This window comes from Salvelinus alpinus, chromosome 3 (assembly GCF_045679555.1).
Source record: "Salvelinus alpinus chromosome 3, SLU_Salpinus.1, whole genome shotgun sequence".
Taxonomy (NCBI): Eukaryota; Metazoa; Chordata; class Actinopteri; order Salmoniformes; family Salmonidae; genus Salvelinus; species Salvelinus alpinus.
In genome coordinates, this window is record NC_092088.1 from 19,385,763 (window position 1) to 19,397,006 (window position 11,244).

The 11,244-nt window shown below is 41.6% G+C and overlaps 1 protein-coding gene across 10 annotated transcripts in view; it reads right to left on the bottom strand.

Moving 5' to 3' along the window:
• Window positions 1–10,919, bottom strand: part of pemt (phosphatidylethanolamine N-methyltransferase) — a 101,081-nt gene extending 90,162 nt beyond the window's left edge. For 2 of the 10 annotated variants that reach the window (XM_071391816.1, XM_071391817.1), the window contains exons 1-2: window positions 10,616–10,869; window positions 2,445–2,552 (exon numbers count right to left, since the gene is read on the bottom strand). In XM_071391816.1, coding sequence (XP_071247917.1) covers window positions 2,445–2,552; window positions 10,616–10,690 — 183 coding nt within the window. In that variant the 5' untranslated portion in view covers window positions 10,691–10,869. Of the gene's footprint in view, window positions 1–2,444; window positions 2,553–10,052; window positions 10,406–10,607 lie in introns of those variants that run through there. The other 8 variants (XM_071391821.1, XM_071391823.1, XM_071391819.1 and 5 more) reach the window with 7 other exon arrangements.
• Window positions 10,920–11,244: the final 325 nt, after the last annotated feature.

Genomic DNA, 11,244 nt, shown 5'->3' on the forward strand with positions numbered 1-11,244 from the left:
GGGAGAACAAGTATTTGATACACTGCCGATTTTGCAGGTTTTCCTACTTACAAAGCATGTAGAGGTCTGTAATTTTTATCATAGGTACACTTCAACTGTGAGAGACGGAATCTAAAACAAAAATCCAGAAAATCACATGCATTTTATTGCGTGACATTTTATTGCGTGACATAAGTATTTGATACATCAGAAAAGCAGAACTTAATATTTGGTACAGAAACCTTTGTTTGCAATTACAGAGATCATACGTTTCCTGTAGTTCTTGACCAGGTTTGCACACACTGCAGCAGGGATTTTGGCCCACTCCTCCATACAGACCTTCAGGTTTCGGGGCTGTCGCTGGGCAATACGGACTTTCCGCTCCCTCCATAGTAAATACTATGTTCACTGTCCAATTTTTGTTGGGCACTGATATCATATTATTAGCCTACATGTTCAAATTACTAACAGTTTTATAATTTGAGTCATTTCCAAGCCAGGGAAAAAAACACCCTCGAGCCAGCGAGCGAGCGTGCTCAATGTGAATGTAATTTTGTATATAGGAAAATGTATACCTCAATTTGAATCAAATACCCATCTCCTTGCAAGTCGTGTAGGCCATAAATTATAGATAAGCCATACGTGATGACGATCAGCTGGGATAATCAATAGATGCAGTTTTTTGGACTACCATCATTTGAAAAGCCGTTGTGAGGTCAATAGGACACTATGGAATTATTGATTTGAATGGTTCATATTACAGGAATGTAGGCGGCAAATTGTACAAAAGCATTTCGCTGCACCAGCTACAGTTGAAGTTGGAAGTTTACATACACTTAGTTTGGAGTCATTAAAACTCGTTTTTCAACCACTCCACAAATTTCTTGTTAACAAACTATAGTTTTGGAAAGTCGGTTAGGACATCTGCTTTGTGCATGACACAAGTCATTTTTCCAACAATTGTTTACAGATTATTTCACTGCATCACAATTCCAGTGGGTCAGAAGTTTACATACACTAAGTTGACTGTGCCTTTAAACAGCTTGGGAAATTCCCCAAAATGATGTCATGGCTTTAGAAGCTTCTGATCGGCTAATTGACATCATTTGAGTCAATTGGAGGTGTACCTGTGGATGTATTTCAAGGCCTTCCTTCAAACTCAGTGCCTCTTTGCTTGACATCATGGGAACATCAAAAGAAATCAGCCAAAACCTCAGAAAAAAAAGTGTAAACCTCCACAAGTCTGGTTCATCCTTGTGAGCAATTCCAAAATGCCTGAAGGTACCAGGTTCATCTGTACATACAATAGTACGCAAGTATAAACACCATGGGACCACGCAGCCATCATACCGCTCAGGAAGGAGATGCGTTCTGTCTCCTAGAGATGAACGTACTTTTGGTGCGAAAAATGCAAATCAATCCCAGAACAGCAGCAAAGGACCTTGTGAAGATGCTGGAGGAAACAGGTACAAAAGTATCTATATCCACAGTAAAACAAGTCCTATATCGACATAACCTGAAAAGCTTCTCAGCAAGTAAGAAGCCACTGCTCCAAAACCGCCATAAAAAAGCCAGACTACGGTTTGCAACTGCACATGGGGACAAAGATCGTACTTTTTGGAGAAATGTCCTCTGGTCTGATGAAACAAAAATATAACTGTTTGGCCATAATGATCATCGTTATGTTTGGAGGAATAAGGGGGATGCTTGCAAGCCGAAGAACACCATCCCAACCGTGAAGCACGGGGGTGGCAGCATCATGTTGTGGGGGTGCTTTGCTGCGGGAGGGACTGGTGCACTTCACAAAATAGATGGCATCATGAGGATGGACAATTATGTGGATATATTGAAGCAACATCTCAAGACATCAGTTATGAAGTTAAAGATTGGTCGTAAATGGGTCTTCCAAATGGACAATGACCCCAAGCATACTTTCAAAGTTGTGGCAAAATGGCTTAAGGACAACAAAGTCAAGGTATTGGAGTGGCCATCACAAAGCCCTGACCTCAATCCTATAGAAGATTTGTTGGCAGAACTGAAAAAGCGTGTGCGAGCAAGGAGGCCTACAAACCTGACTCAGTTACACCAGCTCTGTCAGGAGGAATGGGCCCAAATTCACCCAACTTATTGTGGGATGCTTGTGGAAGGCTACCCGAAACGTTTGGCTAAGGTGTATGTAAACTTCCGACTTCAACTGTATAGCATCTGTTAAAGTGTGTATGCGATGAATAAACTTATTTGATTTTCAATATGTACTGGGGGTACTCGAGGACCGGAGTTGGGAAACACTGCTCTAGTTGTTTGATAAATAGAATTACGCCAGAACAACCACTAAACATTTGAATGCGAAGGTCCATTCTATTAATTATATTTCTATGCATCGGCTACTCATTAGTCATCAACACTAATTTGAATGGAAATAATGTCTGTTCTATGAATTTTACATCTATGCTTTGATTACTCACCACATTCCAGAAGAAAGGGTTGAAGATGATGGCGATGACAGCAACACAGAACCTGGGGTCATAGACATCTATGTGCTTCAGAACATCCTCCATTACTGACATGTCCACCTGACAGACATAGAAACAGAGAAATATCAGAAGCACAGAAATAGAATTCTATGTTCATACGTTATGTCAAAGTTCAAAAGACAGTTTAACATTGACCTTTGGAGTTTTTTACTGATGAGTGCCTAGAGGTTTTCTTTGAGTATATGAACAGAGTTGTAGGCCTATTCTAGAAGGGAAAATGAACTGTATGTATATAAATAGTATTTTATTATGACTGATATGACTAATGTGATACATTTTGGATATCATTCACGGCTTTATGCAGAATATTTATAGGGCGGCAGGTAGCCTAGTGGCGGGAGCATTGGGCCAGTAACTAAGGGTACATCTGTCAATGTACCCTTGAGCAAGGCACTTAACCCTAATTTGCTCCAGAGGCACAGTCCTACTATGGCTGACCCTGTAAAACACATTTCACTGCACCTATCCGGTGTATGTGACAATAATATACAGTACCATTCAAAGTTTGGACACACCTAATCATTCAAGGGTTTTTCTTTATTTGTACTATTTTCTACATTGTAGAATAATAGTGAAGACATCAAAACTATGAAATAACACATATGGAATCATGTAGTAACCAAAAAAGTGTTAATCAAAATATATGTTATATTTGAGATTCTTCAAAGTAGCCACCCTTTGCCTTGATGACAGCTTTGCACACTCGGCATTCTCTCAAACAGCTTCATGAGGTAGTCACCTGGAACACATTTCAATTAACAGGTGTGCCTTGTTGAAAGATAATTTGAGGAATTTCTTTACTCTTAATGCATTTGAGTTAATCAGATGTGTTGTGACAAGGTAGGGATGGTATACCCTATTTGGTAAAAGACCAAGTCCATATTACGGCAAGAACAGGCCCAGTGATGCGAACGTAGCAATTTTGTTACTAGATTTAGCAACTTTTCAGACTACCCTGGCAACTTTGTTTTCAAACAGCACCTAGCAACAAAATTAGCTACTTTTAAAAATGTATTTGGAACCTTTAGCAACTTTTGAAAAGTGACTCAAATGTTAAAATGCAAGCAAGAAAACAAAAACGGTTTTCTCTGTCACACAGTCACATCACACGTGCCTGGCTGCAAAAGTGCATTGAGAGTGAAGTCAGCAGCAGGCGCTCAGCTCGTGCACAGCAGCAGCAGCAACGTGCACAGCAACGTGCACAGGCAGCAGCAGGCCAGCAGCAATTTCAGCAAATTGCAAATCATTGTTGGCTGACTGCAGCAGCAATAGTATGGGTTCGACGAGACAAACCCAATGAATATAAACTCAGGGAAAAAAAAGGAACGTCCCTTTTTCAGGACCCTGTCTTTCAAAGATAATTCCTAAAAATCCAAATAACTAAACAGATCTTCATTGTAAAGGGTTTAAACACTGTTTCCCATGCCTGTTCAATGAACCATAAACAATTAATGAACATGCACCTGTGGAATGGTCGTTAAGACACTAACAGCTTACAGACGGTAGGCAATTAAGGTCACAGTTATGAAAACTTAGGACACTAAAGAGGCCTTTCTGATGACTCTGAAAAACACCAAAAGAAAGATGCCCAGGGTCCCTGCTCATCTGTATGAACGTGCCTTAGGCATGCTGCAAGGAGGCATAAGGACTGCAGATATGGCCAGGGCAATATATTGCAATATATATATATTGCAATATATTGCCTAAGACAGCGCTACAGGGAGACAGGACGGACAGCTGATCATCCTCACAGTGGCAGACTACGTGTAACAACACCTGTACAGGATCGGTACATCCGAACATCACAGCTGCAGGACAGGTACAGGATGGCAACAACTGCCCGAGTTACACCAGGAACGCACAATCCCTCCATCAGTGCTCAGACTTTACACAATAGGCTGAGAGAGGCTGGACTGAGGGCGTGTAGGCCTGTTGTAAGGCAGGTCCTCACCAGACATCACCGGCAACAACGTCGCCTCTGGGCACAAACCCACCATGGCTGGACCAGACAGAACTAGCAAAAAGTGCTCTTCACTGACGGGTCGCGGTTTTGTCTCACCAGGGGTGATGGTCGGATTCGTGTTTATTGTCGAAGGAATGTGCGGTACACCGAGGCCTGTACTCTGGAGCGGGATCGATTTGGAGAGGGAGGGTCCGTCATGGTCTGGGGCGGTGTGTCACAGCATCATCGGACTGAGCTTGTTGTCATTGCAGGCAATCTCAATGCTGTGCGTTACAGGGAAGACATCCTCCTCCCTCATGTGGTACCCTTCCTGCAGGCTCATCCTGACATGACCCTCCAGCATGACAATGCCACCAGCCATACTGCTTGTTCTGTGCGTGATTTCCTGCAAAACAGGCTTGTCTGTGTTCTGCCATGGCCAGAAACCCCTGCAGATCACCAAAGTGTGTGCCACACGTTGGCTATCGATTGAGCCTGTAACTCGTATATTGAGCCAGTGGGAAGAAGTGAAACTCCACTTTGAGTTGACCAAGGCCAGTGAGCATTGCTACATGGCGGATGTGCTCCATTACATGTACAAGACCAACTATGTTTACCTGACATTCTTGAAATCAATCCTGTCTGACGTACAAGTTGCAGTGAAGTCATTTGAGGGAGAGAAAACAGATCCTGTCAAGCTTTTGGACAATCTGGTACACCTCTTAACATCAATTTGCAGCAGAGTAGTCAACCCTACGGCAAAAATTGATGTGCTGAAGGATGCCATTGATGGACATCTCAGTCAATCACCATACCTTGGGTACCTTTTCGAGAGCACGGTGTACCAACTCAGTCTTGCGCCAGAGGACAATAAGGTCATTCGGGGACAGTGCATCAACTACATTGTTGTTTTAAGCAAGGAGCTGCAAGCAACGCTCCCAGACAACCTAGAAGCCTTGCAACACATGGCCTTGTTCAGTGTTAAGGAAACGCTAATTCACAATAAAGGCACCACTGAAATTATTAAAGTAGTGTAGTTACTGGGGTACTAGCTCCAAACAATTTATATAATTGTTTCCCAATGGAGAAACATCCATCGGTTTAGGTGGGACTCAACTGAAAATACAGTCGAGTTTTGGAGTGAAGTCAATAACTACACGGACTCTTCCGGGTCAAATCCATTTGAAGAACTGTGCAAAGCTGCACTCGCTGCCCTCTCCTTGCCAAACCCAAATGCGGAGGTTGAATGGCTGTTCAACCAAATGAGTGTGGTCAAGTCAAAGTTTAGAAATAGAATGTCACTGCACACTCTCAAGTCCATACTCCTGGTGCGGTATGGACTGAAGCTGGCTGGTGATACCTGTTACCAGCATAAACTACCAAGTGAAGTTCTGCAGCAGTTTGGCACCATAGCAGCATACAGCTTAAAGGCCACTCCATTCTCTTCTGCTGGATTTCAGCTCCGTGACAATGCAGTTGGACAGTGAAGATGAGGATTCCATTGCCAATCTATGATTCATCATACTTACAGTACGTATGCAAGGAGTGGACTTTCTGGAACTGGCGGAGACACACAGCTGATGGTGGCAGTGTGCACTGCAGTGTGAGCGAGAACAGTGGCAATATCTGGAGGAAACCATTGAGCAGCTAGCCAGCCAAGAAGCACAACAACCTGGAGAGAGCTGCCTAGCGCACACATCATTATTTGAGTTAACCTCACTTGGGTATGTGGGACGCGTCCCACCTCGTCAACAGCCAGTGAAACTGCAGGGCACCAAATTCAAAACAACAGAAATCCCATAATTTAAATTCCTCAAACATACAAGTATTTTACACCATTTTAAAGATACACTTGTTGTAAATCCAGCCAGTGTCCGATTTCAAAAAGGCTTTACGACGAAAGCACACCAAACGATTATGTTATGTCCGAGCCAAGTCACAGAAAAACACAGCCATTTTTCCAGCCAAAGAGAGGAGTCACACACAGCAGAAATAGAGATAGAATTAATCACTAACCTTTGATGATCTTCATCAGATGACACTCATAGGACTTCATGTTACACAATACATGTATGTTTTGTTCGGTAAAGTTCATATTTATATCCAAAAATCTCAGTTTACATTGGCGCGTTATGTTCAGTAGTTCCAAAACATCCGGTGATTTTGCAGAGAGCCACATCAATTTACAGAAATACTCATAATAAACATTGCTAAAAGATACAACTGTTATGCATGGAATTTTAGATCCACGTCTCCTTAATGCAACTGCTGTGTCGGATTTCAAAAAAACTTTATGGAAAAAGGACACCATGCAATAATCTGAGTACAGCGCTCAGACACAAAAACGAGCCATACAGATATCCGCCATGTTGTGGAGTCAACAGAAGTCAAAAATAGCATTATAAATATTCACTTACCTTTGATGATCTTCATCAGAATGCACTCCCAGGAATCCCAGTTCCACAATAAATGTTTGATTTGTTCGATAAAGTCCATCATTTATGTCCAAATACCTCCTTTATGTTCACGCATTTAGTACACAATCCAAACTCACGAGGCGCAGGCAAGTCCAGGCGAAAGTTCAGCCGAAAAGTCATATTACAGTTCATAGAAACATGTCAAACGAAGTATAGAATCAATCTTTAGGATGTTTTTATCATAAATCTTCAATAATTTTCCAACCGGAGAATTCCTTTGTCTGTAGAAATGCAATGGAACGCAAGCTAACTCTCACGTGAGCGTGCGTGATCAGCTCATGTCACACTGGCAGACCTCTGACTCATTCAGCTCCCATTCCCCCCTCCTTCACAGTAGAAGCATCAAACAAGGTTCTAAAGACTGTTGACATCTAGTGGAAGCCTTAGGAAGGGCAATATGACCCCATAGACACTGTATATTCGATCGGCAATGACTTGAAAAACTACAAACCTCAGATTTCCCACTTCCTGGTTGGATTTTTTATCAGGTTTTTGCCTGCCATATGAGTTCTGTTATACTCACAGACATCATTCAAACAGTTTTAGAAACTTCAGAGTGTTTTCTATCCAAATCTACTAATTATATGCATATTCTAGCGTTTATGGCTGAGTAGCAGGCAGTTTAATTTGGGCATGCTTTTCATCCAAAATTCCGAATGCTGCCCCCTACCCTAGTGAAGTTAAGTTGCTTGTTCAAAAACATAGCATACATGCCTTGTTATTAGCTTGTACCTCTTATTGTTGATCAGTTAGGTAGCATGTTAACTAACTACCAATACACAGCTTAAACTATAATTGTTCAGAATGTGTAGGTTTACTAGTTAAGAAAATAAATGAAATGTAATTGTTCAATAATATGGAATTGTTCAATAATTCAATGTGTTGTGTGGGAACCACACATGCAGAGATCATCCATTCACCTACTCTGCGTCTCACAAAGATATGGCGATTAGAAGCAAAATTCTAAACTTTGGACTCATCAGACTAAAGGACAGATTGTCACCAGTCTAATGTCCATTGATCGTGTTTCTTGGCCAAAGCAAGTCTCTTCTTATTGGTGTCCTTTAGTAGTGGCGTCTTTGCAGCAATTTGACCATGAAAGCCTGAATCACGCAGTCTCCTCTGAACAGTTGATGTTGAGATGTGTCTGTTACTTGAATTCTGTGAAGTATTTATTTGGGCTGCAATTTCTGAGGCTGGTAACTCTAAGGAACTTATCTGCAGCAGAGGTAACTCTTGGTCTTCCTTTCCTGTGGCGGTCCTCATGATAGCGCTTGATGGTTTTTGCGACTGCACTTGAAGACACTTTCAAAGTTCTTGACATTTTCCGGATTGACTGACCTTAATGTATTAAAGTAATGATGGACCGTCATTTCTCTTTGCTTATTTGAGCTGTTCTTGCCATAATATGGACTTGGTCTTTTACAAAACAGGGCTCTCGTCTGTATACCACCCCTACCTTGTCACAGCTGATTGGTTCAAATGCACTAAGAAGGAAAGAAATTCCTCAAATTAACTTTTAACAAGGCACACCAGTTAATATACACACATTTTATTATTATTTTAAACGTTGAATGAGTAGGTGTCCAAACTTTTGACTGGTACTGTATATATTTTTTTTATTGCAAACCCAAGACCATTGCACGACAGAGTAGTGACACCATGTCCACCTCCAATTCAAACATGAACAAACGTCGCTGCTTGTTTGGGTTTCCCCACACTGTGAGGCATAGTGCCTTCCTCACCTGATACTTGTTGTTTTTAGACATACCCGACTTTGAACTGGGCTTGGAATGGCGGAGGAGAGGGGCCAGGGTTCAGTCAAGTTTAGAGTTCCATTACCACAAGGCAAACGCTTTATTTTTCATTTTGAAAAGAGCTTTTGACGCCCCCACATAGACACAATGACCTAGCCTGCAAAGGCCAGCAACCCACTTGAACTGGTCATGTCCAAGCCTACTCTGTGGTGATACTGAATTAAGTAGCCTACAGTACATCAGTTGACCATGTGTACCCACCTGCAAGTGTTACTGGTTTGAATCTCTGTTAAACACCCGCTATAATTTGCACTAATAAATGTAGCCTACATTTCCAACATGTTGTAGGAAACGATGGTCTAAGCAGGTGGGCTAATACTTCAGTTCAAGGTCTGCTTATAACCAAACCATTATCAGATATTTCTTATCCACTGGTTGTTTGTAAAGCATTAGTCTAGATATCACTTGGTGGTCATTAACAAGATTCAAAACCATTGTACTATGAAGGACAGTAGGCTAATCCTTTGTTAATCATGTAAGAGGCTAGTGGTTACATGATTAAATAGGTAGCCAGTTTATAAGTAGACATTAAACCTACCTCATCCCCATATTTGTTTTTTCTGCTCTTTTGCACACCAGTATTTATACTTGCACATCCTCATCTGCACATCTATCACTCCAGTGTTAATTGCTAAATTGTAATTACTTCACCACTATGGCCTATTTATTGCCTTACCTCATTTGCAGACACTGTATACAGATTTTTGTTTGTGTTATTGACTGTACGTTTGTTTATCCCATGTGTAACTCGGTGTTGTTGTTTTTGTCGCAGTGTTTTGCTTTATCTTGGCCAGGTCGCAGTTGTAAATGAGAACTTGTTCTCAACTGGCCTATCTGGTTAAATAAAGGTTAAATAAAAAAATAAAAAAGGCTAAAGTGCAGGCTGGTCTCATAGGCTAGACGTAGCATCGTAAACGAAAATTCATGACCTCAAATTAGTATGACATGTAACCATACCAAACGTAACAATAGACAGAAGGTCGGGGGGGAGTATAACGCAAACGTCAGGAGGATGGTTGTTCGTGATGGACGGGTGAGGGTATAATGCAAACGTCTAGCATCCCAAAGGTTGGATGTTCAAATCTCATCACGGACAACTTTAGCATTTTAGCAACTACTTACTACTTTTTAGCTACTTTGCAACTACTTAGCATGTTAGTTAACCCTTTCCCTAACCCAATAAATGTTAGCCACCTAGCTAACATTAGCATTAGCCACAACAAATTGGAGTTTGTAACATATCATACATATTGAAAATGTGTAACATATTGTACAAATTGTAATTTAGAAAATATCACGTTACCTTTAATACATAGCTTACTAAATGTAACATTTCATTCTAGTTTGAGTGTCCCTGATTTACTATGTTACATCTAACCCCGGAGTCCAGGTTGCAAAGTGATACCCAGAGACGGTCCAGCCATGCAGGCTCTAGCAATATTCAGAAGCAGAGGCTATAATATTATTTGTGAGCTGTCAGACCCACAACTCTCCAGCAGCTACACCATGGCGACACTGAAGCCTACTACCTAAACGTGTTATGCACTGTGTTGTTGCTAAACCAACTCGGTCACATCTCACATACACTCACGGAATGCAACACTGCGCAGTGTGCACTGCACATTGTCTCTGTCATAGATAATAACGGTCGATGTCACGTTATAGCGGTTGCGTGGCAATTCATTCGTTTCGATACATTCTTTGTCTAAAACGGGTTACTGTGTGGCGAATGACGCTTCAAAGATTTGAACATGTGACAACAAATCAACGATAGTTAGTTGTAGAGTATACCATCCCAATTTTTGCTCTCTCTGAATGTCATGCGCACACACGAGTACCATATGTATCACCCACTCACTCGTGTACCTTACTGTAATCCACGTTATTCAGCCCTCCGCAACAATCCAGCACGGGCTTTGTCTTGTCGGCAACGCCGCTCATACACACACCACGGTAGAAAGAACGACTGACTGAGAACGTGAATGCTTTATATGTGCTGATAGCAACGCATTTCACAATAACTGACCCAAATGTAAGACAACATCTTAACCAAGATTAGTAGTAAGACAGATACGACAGCCCAACTCTAACCTACTGAAGCCGACAGCGCGGTGTTTTCTGGGTAACGCGGTTCAAAGGTCATCATCATTGAGCAACGACAGACAGAACCGCGAGACACAACCAGGTAGGCCATTTATTTACCAGAATCACTGTTGCGATGACCAACATTTTAGTATGTAACGCATTGTATAACGCGTAGCCTACTGAAATGGTCTGTAGGCAGACACAGTCTAACAGGTTGCTGTATAACATGCATTGATATTACTCAAAAACATTATCTGGATCTCACTACTGCCATCTAGCCTACTGCCGTTAGTGCTTGCAGGCTAAATCAACAGGCTTTGACACTACATTCATTTAAAGTAGACAGTGAACCATGATTATAAATGAATGGGCACACAGGATGAATGAGACCACAATGGAAATTAGTCACG